General features: G+C 37.2%; 1 protein-coding gene across 1 annotated transcript in view; it reads left to right on the top strand.

Annotated features, from left to right (window-relative positions):
• Nucleotides 1-16893, top strand: part of LOC123240952 (calmodulin-binding transcription activator 1-like) — a 1231619-nt gene that overhangs the window by 58219 nt on the left and 1156507 nt on the right. Inside the window, exon 3 of the mRNA XM_044668663.1 lies at nucleotides 313-431. Coding sequence (XP_044524598.1) covers nucleotides 313-431 — 119 coding nt within the window. The remainder of the gene's footprint in view (nucleotides 1-312; nucleotides 432-16893) is intronic.

Genomic DNA, 16893 nt, shown 5'->3' on the forward strand with positions numbered 1-16893 from the left:
TCTGTTGCCCAATGAGTAGATAGGTTCAATTCAGAAAAGCCCATCCCTGGAGTTGCTGCTGAGTGGTCCAATTTTTGCCCTAAGAATAGAGATTCTTGGAGGGGACTGCACTAGGAGAAGAAGGTACCCCTACTCCTCTCACCCCCCAACCGCAGAGTTCTGTGGGGATCCCTTGTAGGGTGGAGGGTTGGTAATAGGTGGCAGCCAAACCCAGGAAGGAAACCATTAGAAATGCTTTGGCTTTAGCCAGAGCTCTTCACAATAAAGCCTCCATGTTCTCTGTAGCTGAATGTTCTTCTGTCTTCTCTCTAGATGATCATGGGAACAGCAATGGCAGCCATGTAAAAATCTTTTTACCGAAAAAGCTGCTTGAATGTCTACCGAAATGTTCAAGTTTACCCAAAGAGAGGCACCGCTGGAACACTAACGAGGTAGATACCGAGCCATCTTTAGGGCTCAATTTTTGACTCCTGTTTTGTGAGGGCTTGGGGATCACAGTGTTGAGATTGAAAATGGTATTGGAAAAGAGCATTACACTTGGGTTCCAGAGAAGCCAAAATGTTTCTAGAGATGGTTAACTTAAACCAAAAATTGTTCTCTCTCACATGCTTGGTTTGTTTGGGAAAAGACAAAATGTGCACACTGACTAACATAGCATGAGCCTTCATTTGTGGTTTCTTGTATTTTGGTGTCTCAGAGGCGTGGTTAAACTCTGCATGTATCTGAGTTAAACATTAGTTCTTCATGTTGTCATGAATTAATGAAGACACAGCTTCTATGGAATATGAAACAGTGCAGGGTCTTGCCAATGTAACGTTACTATTAAAAATGAGTAGTGATAGACTACTTAGCAAAACAGTACTTAGGCCTTTTAGATGAAAAAAGATTTCTATTGGAGAATGAACAAGTTTAGCTTAATTACAAGGCCTTTTTAAAAAAAATTAAGAATAAGCAGATGCTCCCTGGATGAGATCTTTAATTCTCGCAATGCTAAAGTGGATTAATAAAAGCTTGTCTTTTGAAATGACAACCTTCCTTTTCAGGAAAGGGTTGGATTATGGGTCTTATTGCTGGGAATGTGTCAGAACCCTTTCATTTTAGAAATCTAAATATCAGGATCTTAAGAGTAACATTGGTATGAAAAATAGTGGGAGAAAAGTACATCAACATAAGCATCTTTCCTGAATATTATTTGACTTAAAGATATCAAGTCCACCAAACTTGATCTGAAACTAATTTGATAGGTGGTTCACCATTTAATTCTATGTTGATTTAACACTTGCCATCTTGTTGGGTATCCAGTTATGTTTAATAATTAAATTGGAAAAATAGTGCTGCCTATCTACCATCTTTTTTCTATTACTTTCCTGAGGAGACTTTGTCTTACATTGCTAAATGTTGTTATATAGAAATATAGAATGGAAAAATTGTCCACTTGAAATTGCGTGTGTTTATTTTAATATCTATTATAACCACCTCGTTTTCAGTATCTTTGGAGGGAGAGGGGAAAATGTTGATTCTTTGTGGAAATTATATTCCCCCCAATATGAAATTGGTTTTTCCTGTTATAAAACATTAGGTTATTAAAACTACATCATTGCAATCAGGTATAAACTATTTCTAAAATTCTTTTGTGATTGAAATTCAACAAAGATAGACTGAGGCAGACTGAGGCACATTCTCTCTGTGCAAGATGACACTTTATAAATAGGGTAAGAAACCTGTCAAAAAGAATAGATTAATAGCTCTGTCTCACTTTTAAGCCAAAGGCCCTACAAAGACTTGAGATTTTGATAAGGTTAGAACAAAGAACAGAACAGAGTAGATGACATCATGAAGTTGAGGATAACATGATTGGTTACACAGCTGAGGCAAAGGCAACAGTATGATTGGTTGGACTTTGGGAATCATGGCAACTACTCCCTCCCTTCCTTCTTTGACCAAGAAGCACTTGTTATTTGAGTCTACCTGCAAGGTTAGAGATAGTGGCCCAGAGTTCCTTGGATAGCAAACCAGACATTATTGCAGGATAGTTTGGTGGTATAAAGATACTAGACCGGCCTTCCCAATGTCCACCCACATCCCTCAAAGATAGCATATTTTCTTGAGGCAAGAATAGAATAGTGATTAGCAGGAAAACTAGATTTCTGAACTTAACTCAGTATAGGCCAGCTGGATTTTTGCATTAAATTCAAAGACAAAGAAACATGATGTAGACAGTTGCAGGACAAAAGCAATTGTATATAGGATCAACAAAAGTGATAGAGAATCAGTTTAATCTTCTCAGTTCTAAATATGAAAATGAAATGAAATAAAATGTATTGTTATTCAGAATAACCAGTGCCTGAAGTCTATTCCCCAAATGAACACACTTTGGCAGCTACTGATCTAGCTTAGTTCTTGTAACCAGATTGTGAGCCATTAAAAAAAACTGATTTTGAATCAGAAGGGACCTTTGAGAGATCATCTTATTCAACAGCCATTTTATAGATGAATAAACTGGGACCAGAGAAATTAAAACTGGAGTCAGAGTACCTGAGCTCAAATTCCAACTCTGCCTCTTAATTCCAGTTTGACCTTGGACAAGGCATTGAACATCTGTAGGCCTCAAATTCTTCATCTGTAAAATGAAAAATTTGGTCCAGATGATATTTAGGTCCCGTTTAATTCTAAGTTTATGATATTGTGATCCTGTAGATAGTAAGTGGTTTAGCCATTGTATGCATTGAAGGCCTTTAGCTCCATAGTCATATTTTTTTTTTCTCACTAGGACTGTGTTGCCTTTGGTTTTACTAAAATTCTAATTTGATACTGAAATATTATGAATCAGTTCTAGTTTATTTGCCACTATGGCCCAATATTTAATTTCTTTACTTCATGTTTCAGTGAATTAGTGATCTTACCACTGTGGACTTCCCTTTGGTCAGTGCAGCTCATTTATGCTTTCTTATCCTGAGCAGTTAATTTCTAGGTTTTTCTATTTAGTTCTCCTCAAAGAACCCACCTAGCATGTGGGAGACATTTCTCTATGTCTTTTTTCATTTCATAGGTATATCTTGGACTGTCTACCTGTTGTTAAGCATTCTCTTCAAATGACTGGCCTACGTTTTCCAAACATACATTTCCTCAGAAATCTCCCTTATACAACTTCTTTGGCATTGGTTATTATTGGAAATATGCTGCAGATAGGGCTTTGCTTTTGGGAATCAGGAGGGGGGTGTGGTGGGATTAAGCCTTTTTTGGTAATACTTAAAAGCAATGTGTAATTTCTCAAATAAAATCCAGTCTGCCTTTTCCTTCTAATTTAATTTTGGAGTCCACTTGATTGTTCCTTTATACATGTACGGGTATATAAACTCTTTGTTTCAAATGTATCTCATAGTTATTACAATAAGCATCTATCACCCATTTAGAGTATATATTGGGGCAGTTAGGTGGTACAGTGGATAAGAGGTTATAAGTCAGGACAACCCGAGTTTAAATCTAGCCTCAGATGCTTCCTAACTTTGTGACTCTACCTGTTTGCTTCAGTTTCTTTCTCTGGCAAATAAGGTGGAGAAGAAAATTGCAAACCACTGCAGTATTTCTGCCAATATAAGAATATAAGAAAACCCCAAATGGGGATTGGACACAGCTAAAAATGATTGAACACATAGAGTATATGTTGAGTTTGGATCATAGGATTATAGAGTTAGAGTTGAGAGTGATGTTGGAATCATCTTTTTCAATTCCTTCATTTTATAAATTAGGAAAATAATGTCCAAAGACATTAAGAGCTTTCTCCAGAGCTACACAAATAGTAACCTCAGTCACTATATGAACCATAGTCTTTTGACTTGAAACGTAGTGGTTCTTTCACTATATCATTTTCTTCATCTCCTGTAACAACTATAAGTATCCTAACTTCCATGGCAGGCAGGCTCTTGGCTTATGTTCATTGTGAGATGGCCATGTGTTCCATGCAATGCTCCTTCTTTTGATAGGTTCAGTTCCATAAAGAGAACCTTGGAACCTTCCTTCCATTTAACTGCAGCTTCATTTTGTCTTCTGGATTTATTTATCTTGAAAAATTTAATATAGATATGCTTCAGTTTCTTCTAGTAGCATGTCAGTTGGGCAAAAGTTTCACATTTAGATTTTTACAGTTAGGTTTGTCTTTAGAGAGCAATGATGACGAACCTATGGCATGGGTGCCAAAGATGGTGTGCAGGGTGCTCTCTGTGGGCACTCGGCCACCCTCCCTCCCACAGAGTTCATTGTTACAAAGGCAGAGGGACTTGGGTGGAGCTGTTCCCCTCCTCCTCTCCATCATGCGCCATGACATTTTTTCACATTCCCTGCCCCTCTGCCTAGCAACCCAATGGGAATGCTTTCTTCCTTTCTTGTGTGGAGTAAGGGGAAGCTGGGCATACCCAGCATGTGGTGATGGGAGGGGCACGGCACTCCATTTCTAAAAGGTTTGCCATTGATGCTATAAAGTCTAAATTCTATCCTTCTCAGCATCCTCTACCTTGTTTTCTGCCACCGTCACTGTAGAAGAGGGAAGGGCACCACACAGGACTGAAGATCCTCTATAATTTTTATTTTTTTTGATGGTTTGTCATTGCTAAGGAGTTAATCCCATAGTGGCCAACCTTATTGATGACGAACTTTTCTGTTTTAAATTAGTTTGTTCCACAGATGACAGACTCAGATTTTTGCTGGGATTATAATCAAAGCCTCTCCAGTATGTTTGTGTCTATCCAGCTTATACTTCCCCGAAAAAAGTCTTTGAGCAGTGAGGATCACTGCCACACTGTACCAAAGCATTAGAATAATTCTGCAAATACATAAATATACCATTTGTGTTTTTAAAAATGCATTGTTTCGGGGCAGCTGGGTAGCTCAGTGGAGTGAGAGTCAGGCCTAGAGACAGGAGGTCCTAGGTTCAAACCCGGCCTCAGCCACTTCCCAGCTATGTGACCCTGGGCAAGTCACTTGACCCCCATTGCCTACCCTTACCGCTCTTCCACCTATGAGACAATACACCGAAGTACAAGGGTTAAAAAAAAATGCATTGTTTCATATTTAATTAGATAGTATGATTTTTATATTATGTACCAATGTATTATCCAACAGATAATGAAAATAATGATTTTAAAGAATTGGCTTTTTAAGATAATATAAGTTGTATTAGGAATTTGGGAAGACTTTCTAAATAGCGATTTTTTAGGCTTGTATATCTATTTATCTATCTATATCTCATAGTGCCAATGAAGCAAGGATTGGAGTCTTGATTTCTGTTTAGGTTTGTTACCTTTCCAGTAAGGAAAATCTTTCTTCTGCAGACTGCTTGTCTCTCCTTGATCAGATGTATCATGATCTGTGCAAACTCTTTCCATCAAATGTGCCATTTGGTCACTGGGAAAACTGGGGAGGAATGTGAATGACTTTATAAACCATCATTGATAGCAAAAAAATTTAATAACTCAAAGTCTCTGTGCCATGAATGCATGGTGAAACATCAAGAAGTGTCACATTTGACACCCCCACTTGGGGTGCCACCAAAAGGACCTTGGTGTTATTCTTTTACATTGAATTATTCACTCATCAGCCCAAACACGACAGCTCTAATGATAGGGTTGAAACATTTTCATTTAAGGACCCTGGGACTTCTTCATATCAGAGACATTAATAAAAATGATTTAAAAAGATATCCTTTGATGGACCCTTGACTGTTTTCTATTATTTGATGGTGGTCATTATCATCTGGTGGTGATTTCTTACTATCTTTTTATTTCACATGCAGAGTAACTTTGGATGATTTTCTTGGGTCTTGGCAGCCTCACCAATCTTCGTGTAAATACTGAATTAAAGCGAATGTTCTTTGAGGAAGCCACTGTTCAGATTAGACCCCAAGTGGGCTTTTTAGAAAACTTTGCTTTCCTACATTGCAGAGTAAAAGACATTGTAATACTTTTTTTTTTTTTAAACCCTTACCTTCCGTCTTAGAATCAATACTGTGTATTGGTTCCAAGGCAGAAGAGCAGTAAGGGCCAGGCAGTGGGGGTTAAGTGACTTGCCCAGGGTCACACAGCTAGGAAGTGTTTGAGGCTTTAGGCCTGGCTCTCAGTCTACTGAGCCATCCAGCTGCCCCCTATTGTAATACTTTTATAACTTTCATTCTTGGTTTTGGTTCTTGTATTGTCAAAACCCTTCTAAATTAGCTAAATGATTTAATTTAGTTTTTAGGGTGATATTCTGACCTTTGGGTTTAGATTTTTTTTAGTTTTCACATGTTGCTATGTGGTGAATAACTCTGGATTTATCTATATCTGCTTGACTTGATATTGCCTCCACATGTCATTGTTGTTGGGACCTCCCAATGTGGAATCTTCCTCAGCCAGTGTAGATCCTAAATTCTTCTGTAGTGTATAGACAGGGAGTGACTTGTATGTAGTCACACATCAAGTAGATTCCAGAATTTGAATCCTGATCTTCTGAATCCCAAACCAGCCTTCTTTTTGTTATGCTAAGCCTTTCAAAAACTTGATAAAAGCTGGAAATGCATAGAATTTAATAATTTAAAAGCTTGATACTTTAGAGATTATTTTGTCTAGTCTTTTCTAGCTGAGGATCTGAGGTAGGAAGTGATTTAGCCCAAAGACACAGGTATTTAAAGGAGGCCTAAATCCTGCATTCAGATGGCCAGGGGGACAGTCATTTTTTATTGGGTTCACTTGACTACTACTGTGCATTCTTTTGAGTTGCATGCCTAAATTAGGATACTTTGTGGACAGTGACTGACTCAGTAGTGAGTGTAACACTCAGAAAGCAAAGGCTCATTTTAGGGACGTGTTTTTGATGTATAATATAAAAGGAAGAACATAAGTACTACACATGATTTGGTGTATTTTTAGAAAGTCAGTCTTACCTCAAAGTACTACAAGTGAAATTTTATAAAATCATAACTACGTTAGTATCTTAAGCATTACTGAAGCATGAGGCTTAATTTTTATTTCTAGGGCAGGGGAGAGCAAATGTACTGGGTGTCTCTGTAGAGTGCATTAGTTAAAAAGCCGACTCTATTTCATAATCAGCTTGGTATTCACTTCTTCATTAGTTGAACTATTATAAGGTTTCTACATTTTCAGTTAATATTTTTGAGGCCCAAAGCCAGAAATAATTATGCTAATGTAACTTTTTGATTGCACAAACGACTAGTTCATAATTATACATATTAGTAGTTCATATATGATGTCCAGACTAAAATTCTTTTTGTTTAGACATTAATTAACTTTGGCTACTTTAATACATAATGACTACATTTCCCAATCTCAATATCAATCAATCTCCCATTCCCTCCCCCACCTTTCCTCTCTCCCTCTCCTCACCCCTCCCTCCCCATACACATAGCATTCTTCCAAAGTTATAGGCTAATGCAAGAGCATAAACCTTTTATAATGAAAATTTCCTCCCCAGATATGTTCAAATCACTTTTTTGTGCTACTATTTTTGAAGTGTTTAATAGTTCTTATTTTGTGTTTGTTTTCTCTGCTGGAAAGTTTCTCTTAAGGAAGTAGACACCAATGGAATTTTTTCCTTTTGCTTCTGCTGACCACTATAAAAATTGCTTCTAAGGCTTCTCGTAGAAATCCCTCAAATGCCTTATTAGTTGTTTAATTTTAAAAGGGCATGTTAAAAAATGATTCCTGATTATGACAACAGTGTAGATATTAAGTGTGATAAGATTCTGATTGTGCCAGGGATCTTAAGAAAACTTTGAGAAAAACTCAGTTTACATGAGGGAAAATTACCATAGTGGATTAAGACTAAGGATTAAGGAAAGATAAGATTTTATTTTTGTAATTCATTATGTTCAGTATAAGAAGTGGGGCTTTATAAACCTGTTAACTTTTTAATCGAAGTATTTGTTTCCAAAGTAGGCACTTGGTTAGTGTTTATTCAATGATAGAAAAAATGAATTATATAGCTTTAACATCAAAAAAAGTCATCTCTGTAAATCATTTTTCTTGTGTCTATTCACAGAGTGTGAGGAAAGAGGTTTTTTTGTATACTTGAATTTTTTCCTCAGACTATATAGAATGATGTAGACCAATCATGTAACTTTTCTTTGAGAGCTAGTTGAGTTCTTATAAAGTATTATAACTTTTCCTTGAGAGTGGTATTCTTACAAAGTATTATGTACATTAAAGCACTATATGAAGCCTTCTTCTTGGAAAACAGGCCTAGGGTTAGACAAAACAAAACATCCTGTTAACACTGAAAAAAAAATGCAGACGTCAAATTTGCTCCAATTTGAGGTATGCAAAATTAAGCTTCCAAATTTAAGAACTTTTGAAAAGTACTTGTGAAGATACTGAGACTTGCAGAACTTTGCTTGAGTCAAGCCTTTGAAAGGCAGATGAGCGGGTTCCCACTTAGGCAGGGATTTTGTTGCACTTCACTTCTTTCTCTCAAGAGTTGATATCTAAGGATGTGAATGCCCACCAGCTCTTGGTGGATTGGAAGGGATGGGTCCTGGGGGTGGAGATAGAGAGACCTGGTTGCAGATAGTGCTTACTAGCTCTGTGACTGAGCTAATCACTTAATTTCTTGGAGTCTTGGTTTCTTCATCAATAAAATGGGGATAATTATCTCTGTCATGCCTACCAGGATTATTGTGAAATTAATATGAGATAACCTGGAAAGTGCTGTATAGATGTCAGCTGTTGTTCTCATCTTTTTTGATAGAGTTCAGATAGAAATTCATAGTTAATACTTTCCAGATACATAAGAGCACTGGGATGCAAGCTCACTTCTGTATCTTCACTGAATGGGCAAATGGAAGTATCTTCATGACAGCTCAAGGCATGTGCATTACAGTGAGGAGAATAGTGACTTCACTATTCCAGGTGGTTTTGATATTGGCTGCTCAGACTCTGGATTTTAAAACTTTTTCATTCCATGTAGATTGGAGATAGGACTCATTTGTATGGCATTATCTATTAAAAATGTTGATCTTGTGAGCAACATCACCAGGATAAGATCTGATCATTATGATAGGTGGATGAGTGGTGAAAGTTGCAGAGAAGTTTCTGTAGGTGGATGCAGAAACCCTAACAATTTCTTGACCAATCTCTACAAAAGTAGAAGGGCTACTTAAAGAGGTAGTGATTGGTTCTCCTTCTCTAGCGGTCTTACAGTAAGAGTGCACTGCCTGCTGGTTGGAGAGATTTAAAGAGGGAGATTTTTTTTCAGTTGTAGACCAGTCTTGGTGGCCTTTGAGCTCCCCTCCCATTCTTTTCTTATGAAAATAGCCCTCTGGACTTGGGTAGGGACTATTTAGCAAGAACCTGCCCATAGGCTCTAATGATCATAGTTTCACATGATTAAGAACTGGACAGGGCCTTTAGCTGCTTCTTTGTACAAATAGGGGGCTTGAGACTATCTTGATCAGTCAAGAAGACATTTGATCTCAGATCATCAGATTGCAAATCCAGTGTATCTACAGTTGAAATGACTGACATTTACATTGTGCTTTAAGGTTAGTGAAGAACTTTACATACATTATTTCTTGTAATACTTTTTTCTTTTTAGCCTCATAACAGCTATATGAAATAAGTACAATGGGTGTTATTATCCCTGCTTGACAGGAAACAGATGTCCAACAAGGCTAAGTGACTAACCTGTTATCGTGCAACTCATAGGTTTTGAATCCAAGTCTCTTTGAATTTGAGGTGGTATTCTTCTACTGAGCCATGGCCAAGATTTTAAAGAAATGCTTCATTTCATTTTTTAATTTATGCAATTGAGAATCACATTTCAGAATTGGAAGAGACCTCAGTGATTTTCTAACTAAATGTATACCTGCAGAAACTTCGTTTTATAACAAATTGAATAAGTTTTTATCCAGCTTTTGCTTGGAGGTCTCCAGTGAAGGAAGAACCTAGAAAAAGAAACTTGCTGCCTCTGTTTCTTCTCATTCATTTCACTCACTTTTAAAATTTTGTCTTTTCCAATTCATCACACAACTGAAACTGCCCTCTTCAATTTTAGTAGTTATTCCCTAATCCCCAAATGGGATGGCTTTTTTCTTATCCTTCTTTCTCTTTCTGCAGCAGGTGACATTGTTGATTGCCTCTTTCTCATACATACTAACTTCCCTAGATTTTTTTGACACTGATCTCTCCTGTTTTTCCTACATGTGACTGCTCCTCTTTTGCTGAATCACCACCCATATTTCATCTACTACATGAGGGTAGACCAGGGGACTTTAGCCTGGATCTTTGCTTTTTTCTCTATGCCATCTCTCAGTGATGTCAGTTATTCCCATGTATTCAGCTTTCTTTTTTATGCAAATGACTCATATGTATGGCTAGTACTAGTTGAATATAACCAGCTGCTTATTGGACATTCCCAACAAGGTCCTAGTGATATCTTAAACCTAATGTTTCCAGACTAGAATTTATAATGTTTCTTTAAAGTTTCTTTTTTTTCTTTAAAACAAAAAAAAGTCTTCATTAAAAAAAATTTAAAAACAAAACCTTTATTAAGAGTTCTTATCCAAATAAGCAATAAAAAGGTTCACAAGCAACAAAACATGCCATTTTAATTATGTAAAATTTTAAAAGTTTTTGCATAAACAAATCCTTTGTAGTGAAAAGTAAAAGAGAAAGTGTTAACAGAGAAAAAGTCTTTTCAGCAAGTTTTTCTAGTAAAGGTTTCATATTCAAAATGTATAAGGAATTGACTTAAATTTATAAAGCTAAGAGCCATTCCCCAATGGATAAATGGCTGAAGGATTGTGATTAGGCAGTTTGCAAAGGAAGAAATCCAGGGGGAAAGAGCAATAGGAGGGATCCATATAATGTATGAGTATGAGGACAAGTTGTTCTAGTTTTATTTCCAATATTGTCATCAATGGGAGAGCCTTGTTATATAGTTTATAGTTTACCCCTATGGAAAGTTTCTTTTTTAGAAGGAAAGATCATGTGCCTCAGATCAGGTATAGCCATGAGTTACTATGACAGGTAGGAATTCTTATGGTAGGAATGAGTTGGCCTAATTTCTTCTAATTCTAGTAGTATCATTAGGGGCCAGCTTTCTCTTGATCTATTCCTATGATAGGATTTTTCAGAGGAGAGGATTGGACTAGAGGTGATGTGGATTTGCAAATAAGGTGTGCTCATTAAACCTCAGAACAAGTAGGAATTCTCAACCAGTTTGAATTCCACTGGCTTCTTCTGGATCTTGGAATTTTTTCCTTGGAAGGGAAGATAAAAATGTTTCATACAATATTTTGCCATGAGTTCCTGAAAAAAGTAGAGATTCTCAACCAGACCAATAGTTTCTTCTTGGTATGGTTAGTCTTGCTATAGTCTTAATGGAGGAGGACATAGAGATTTTCATCCAAGGTTGGTTCTGGCCTGGCCCCTGATAGCCTCCATTGAAATACTTGGATTTAGACTTTTCTCCTAGGGGCAGACGAGCCATTTCTTATAGTCAGACTATAGTGTTTTTAGCTACCCCTTATAGTGATAGGGTCAGTGCTCTTGGGGCATGCTTTCTCGCATAAGGTGGAGGTTGAGAAGTGGACTTTAAAGATAAGGAAATTGGAATACATTTCAAGTCTGCAGATTTCTTTGATGCCATGTGGTCTTGGACCACAAAGCTATATCAGTTGTAGTTGTCTGAAGAGGAGAATACTAACCATCAAAAAAATTCTTCCTGATGTTGAATTGGCCATTTTCTTATCCAGGCACTTGTCAGATGCATTCGCCATATGTGACTGTTGCCTAGTTGCAAGCATGAGAAATAGTGGAGACTGCCAGGCTTCAGAACCCAAGGATGGTGGAGGAGAGATGGGAAGAGTTTGAGCACAGAACCTGGCTGCTACTGGGTGTCTTAAAGGCTAGAATACAAGGGACAGACCTCTGGGCTGGAGCCCTGAAGACCTTTTAGTCACTAAGGTTTGCAGCCTTAGTCACTCTTGACTCTTTTCTCTCAAACTTTTTCTAGTTAAATGCCAAATATCATTCATTCTACTACTGTCACATCTTTTGTCTACTTTCTCTTCTCTGTACTTACATAGCCACTGCCCTGATTCAGGTCCTCATCACATCTTACCTGAACTATTTCAGGAGTCTACCCTGTTGGCCTTTGTGCCTCAGATCTTCATACTCCTTACTTCCCACTTCCTTCATTGTCACCATATGGCTATTCCTGAAGCTCAGGTCTGCTTTGTTTATTGCTCAGTAAGTTCCAATGTTTGATCAAATCAAGTGAAATCAGCAGCATTTATAAAGAACTTATTTTGAGTCGGGATTTATATTAAGTGTTGGAGCTACCAAGAAAAGAGTTCCTACACTCAAGAAGCTCATATTCTAATTGGGAGGACAACATGCAAACAGAAATGGAGAAATAAGATATATACAGGATAAGTTGGAGATTGTCACTGTCATTAAGGAAGACTGGAAAAGGAGTGTGGAGCAGATTTTGAAGGGCTTTGAATGATGACCAAAGGACTTTCTTTTTGAACTTGGGGGTGATAGGGAGCTTCTGGAGTTTATTAAGAGAATGACACAGTCAGACTTTCTCTTTAAGAAGACCAACTTGACAGGCATTTGGGGGGGGTATGATCTGGAACAGGGAGAGTTTTACAGACTACTAAAATAGTTCAAATGTGAAGTGGTGAGGACTCATTCCAGAGTGGGGGCAGCATCTTGGGAAAGAAGGGGGCAAGTTTGAGAGATGTTACAAAGATAAATTCAGTAGGACTTGGCAATAGATCGGATATGGGAGGGGATGAGAGAGTGAGTTGAGGATGCCACCAGTGTTGCAAGCCTGGGAGGCTGGGAAGATGGTATTGTCCTTGATGGTGATGGGGAAGTTAGAGTGAGGATTTGGGAGAAAGATGAGTTCCATTAGATTTAGCAATTAAGAGATCATTGGTAATTTTGGAGAGTTTTGGTTACTCAGGGTTATGCTGTCTCTCTTAGCTTCCACACTATACTTTTGACTCACTGAACTTGTAATCCTCTCAAAATCTCTAGATCTTAAGATAAATTGATATCTAACAATGGCCTCCCAATCTTGTGTTTGGGCAGTTGATTTTTTGACTCTTAAGTACATAACTTTCAACTATTTTAAATTTCTTGCCATTGGATTCAGTTCAGTGTTCTAACCCAGTGGTTCCCAAACTTCTTTGGCCTACCGCCACCTTTCCAGAAAAAATATTACTTAGCCTCCTGGAAATTAATTTTTTAAACATTTTAGTAGCAATTAATAGGAAAGATAAGTGTACCTGTGGCCATCACCGCCCTCCTGGATTGCTGCAGCACCCACTGAGGGTGGTAGTGCCCACTTTGGGAATCACTGTTCTAACCTGTCAATAGAATTTTGGATTTCTCTTCCAAGTTGCCAATGATCTCTTAATTGCTAAATCTTATGGCTGATTAAAAAGCTTCTCTGAAGCTGTTAAAGGCTTCAGACATGTTGATCACATCTAAACTCAACATGTGAGTTTATGTTAGCTTTATTTCTTTATAGATGTGATAGTATGCTATTTTTACAATGATCCAAGGTCAAACACAGACACCAGGGTTACTCTCTAGAGGCTGCCCATTAAGTTGATGTTGGAAAATTAATTTTTAGGATCTTCTCATTTAACCTCTTTAGAATCTGTCTAATTGTGCTATCTTCTAGCCTATATCTTTACACATTTTTTCTAAGGCTAGCACAACAGATTTTATCATATGATTTGCTAAAATCTAGATGAACTCTAGCTTCAGCATTCCTGATTGACTATTTTAGTAATGGGGGGGTGGTGGTGGGGAAAATTAAGTTAGTCTGCATAACCTGTTCTTGAGGAAGCCATGGTGGCTCTTGGTGATCTTTATTTCCTTTTGAGCATTTGAGTACTTGCTATGTTGCAGTGAATTGTGGGAAGCATCATGAGATAAAGAAGCCATTCTTCCTGTACTCAAGAACCATACAATCTAATAGGGGTCTTAAAACATAATCATATAGAATATAACTTACAATGTGATAAGTATAAAAGGATAATGATGATGATGATGATGATGATGATGATGATGATAGCTAACATTTTTGTATAGTGCTTTAAAGTTCACAAAATACTTTACACTTATTGTTAACTCATTTAAGGAATGCTTCAAGAAATTAAAAAAAAAAGACTTTTTTTTTTTTTTTTTGCAACCTTTAAAGATAAAGAACATTTTAGCAGGCAAAGGTAAGGGGAAGTAAGGGGACCTGGGTGCAGTAGAGAGATCAGTGTTTTGGAAGCCGAGAACCTGGACTTGATTGGTGTCTCTTCTACTTACCACCTTTGTAGCCATCCTACAGTGTCATCCAACCTTTCTGGACTTTAACTTCCTCATCTGTAAGGAGATTGAACTAGGTAATAAGTTAATGACTGTTTAGTTTATCTTTTTTTTTCTTCAAAACTTAGGTTATTCTCCATCCCACAGACTCGGCAAATGCTTATTGAATTGAATTCCAGGTGATAGGAATAGTGTGAGAGCAGAGGTGTAGTGGCAAGAGAGGAATATGTTTGGGGAACCTTGAAAATAAGCTTGGCCAGAACTTAGAGAATGTGAAAGGGATTAGTTTGAAGTCAAGTGGTAGATAGCCTTGAGTGTCAGACTGATTTTCGACTTTATTTTAGTATGTGCTAGGGAAGACACTAATTTTGTGATATTTTGTAGTAACTATGTACTTGCTTGGTATAGGTATCTACAAGAGGCATCACAACATGTTCACATCACAACAACTGATATCTGGAGTGATTTAGGTACATGGTACAGAATTAGATGTTATGAAGTTTTATGTTATACAGATTAGATATTTGAATTGTTTCCAATATTGGGAGCTGTAGTATTTAAAAATTGGTAACTTTCAAAATTAGAATAAAAAATTTACATGTCAGTCAGATAGTAGGAGTATGCTAAATATGCTTAAATGATAAACTGTGAGTGGAGTCTTAAGGATTTAAATGAAATGAGACCATAGAAGGCATTGAAAGTCAGAGAAGCAAGAATGTTTTTCTGATTTGAATAAATAGCACAGTTTAAGGAATAGAAGATGAAGATTGTTATGGTTTTTTTTAAACATAACAATTAATACCTTATCTTTAGAAACTTGTAACTTGTGTTCTATAGTTCATTTCCTTGTTAAATTTTTTTATTTTTATCTTTTTTAGATAGGAACACACCACATGAACAGTCATAATACTCGTGCTATGAGTTAAAATCTGAGTATGCTGGAAATCTGCCAATGTGGTCAGTGATTTAAAAAAAAAATTCTGTTGTAGGGGAATAGTAGAGTGATTAGTGAATATTTAGGGCTGGAAGGAACCTGTTCAGGTATATGGGGTGCTACTGTATTCTTTAGTTGATCTTTGAGCAGCATTTGTTCATCCATAGCTCCTTCTTGGATAAAGGATACACTGTGAAAAGAGCAGTGGCTAGATTTGGAGTTGGAGGATATGAGTTTTAATTCTGACCTTGGACAAGCCCTATCCCCTTTGGGTTCATTTTCCTCATTTGCATGATGAGGGGACTTCACTTAACTTTTAAAGTCTCTTTCAACTCAAAATCTTATGTTATTTCTCTAAAACTTGTTTTCCAAAATAGACTTTCTTTAGGGCAAGAATCATGATATGTGCATTTCTTTGTGTCCTCAAAGGGCCTAAAGTAGTGTCTATACATAGTAGGCATTCAGTAAGTATTTACTGAATTAAATTAAATGTCTGTAGCATCCATGCTTCTGAATCTCATAATGGGAAGACAATTCTGTAAACAATTTTTGAAAGCCCTTGCTCTTCAGGGAGAAAATGATATCCATGATGGACCCACATGATCATGACTCCAAACCATAGGTTTTCTTTGTTATAAGGCAAATCTGATTATACTTTAGTAGAGGATACTAAATGTTCCAGTGTGCTGTACTCAAGATTCCTCTGATCAGAAGGCAGAGCTGAGAACCCCATACCTAGTCTGCATTTAAGGGGAGTGCCTAGACCAGCCATCTTTTCATTGCCCACCTGACTGCCCTCTTTTTGGACTTCTCTGCCCTCTTCCCTCTTTTTCCTTCCCCTCTCTTTTTTCAGATTCTTTTTGTATGTTGCATTTCCTCATTAGACTTTAAGCTCCTTGAGAATAGGGACTTTTTGCATTTGTATCCCTAGCACTTGAAACAGCATCTGGCAACATAATAGGCACTTAGTAAATGTTTGTTGATTGACTTATGTGGTGTTCCCAGATCACAAAAGCCTGTTGATTATGGGGTTGTAGTATATCATATTCCTTTCTTTAACTGTAAGATTGGTCAGTGCTGAGTCTGTGACTTAATTTGTCAGGAAGCTGAGTTCAGCCAATCAATAATCATTTAAGTACGTATTCTATTGCTAGATACTATGTTAAGTGAGAGTCCTTGCTCTCAAGGAACTCACAATCTCTAATGAGAAGACTACATGTAAAAAAATGCTGTAGGTTCAGGATAAAATGGAAATAACAGATGAAGGCATTAGAGTTAAGAGGGGTTGGGAAAAGCTTGCAATAAGAAGTGATGGTAGCTATGACTTGAATGAAGACAGAGAAGTCAGGACATGTAGATAAGGAGGAAGAACATTCCAGGTATGGGGGACAGCCTATGAAAATGTTCAGTTAGGATAAGAAGTGTCTTGTTTGAGGAAAAGGAAGGCCAATGTTTCTGGATCAAAGAATACATAGGAAGGTGATGGTAGTGTAAAATACAAGGAGACTGGAAAGATGAGGGAAGAGGGTAGATCATGAAAGATTTGGAGCACCAGACCATGGATTTTGTATTTGGTTCTTGAGGTAAAAAGGGAGTTATTGGACTTTAAGTTGAAATGTGACACAATTGGACCTG

This window comes from Gracilinanus agilis, chromosome 3, assembly GCF_016433145.1.
Source record: "Gracilinanus agilis isolate LMUSP501 chromosome 3, AgileGrace, whole genome shotgun sequence".
Lineage (NCBI taxonomy): Eukaryota > Metazoa > Chordata > Mammalia > Didelphimorphia > Didelphidae > Gracilinanus > Gracilinanus agilis.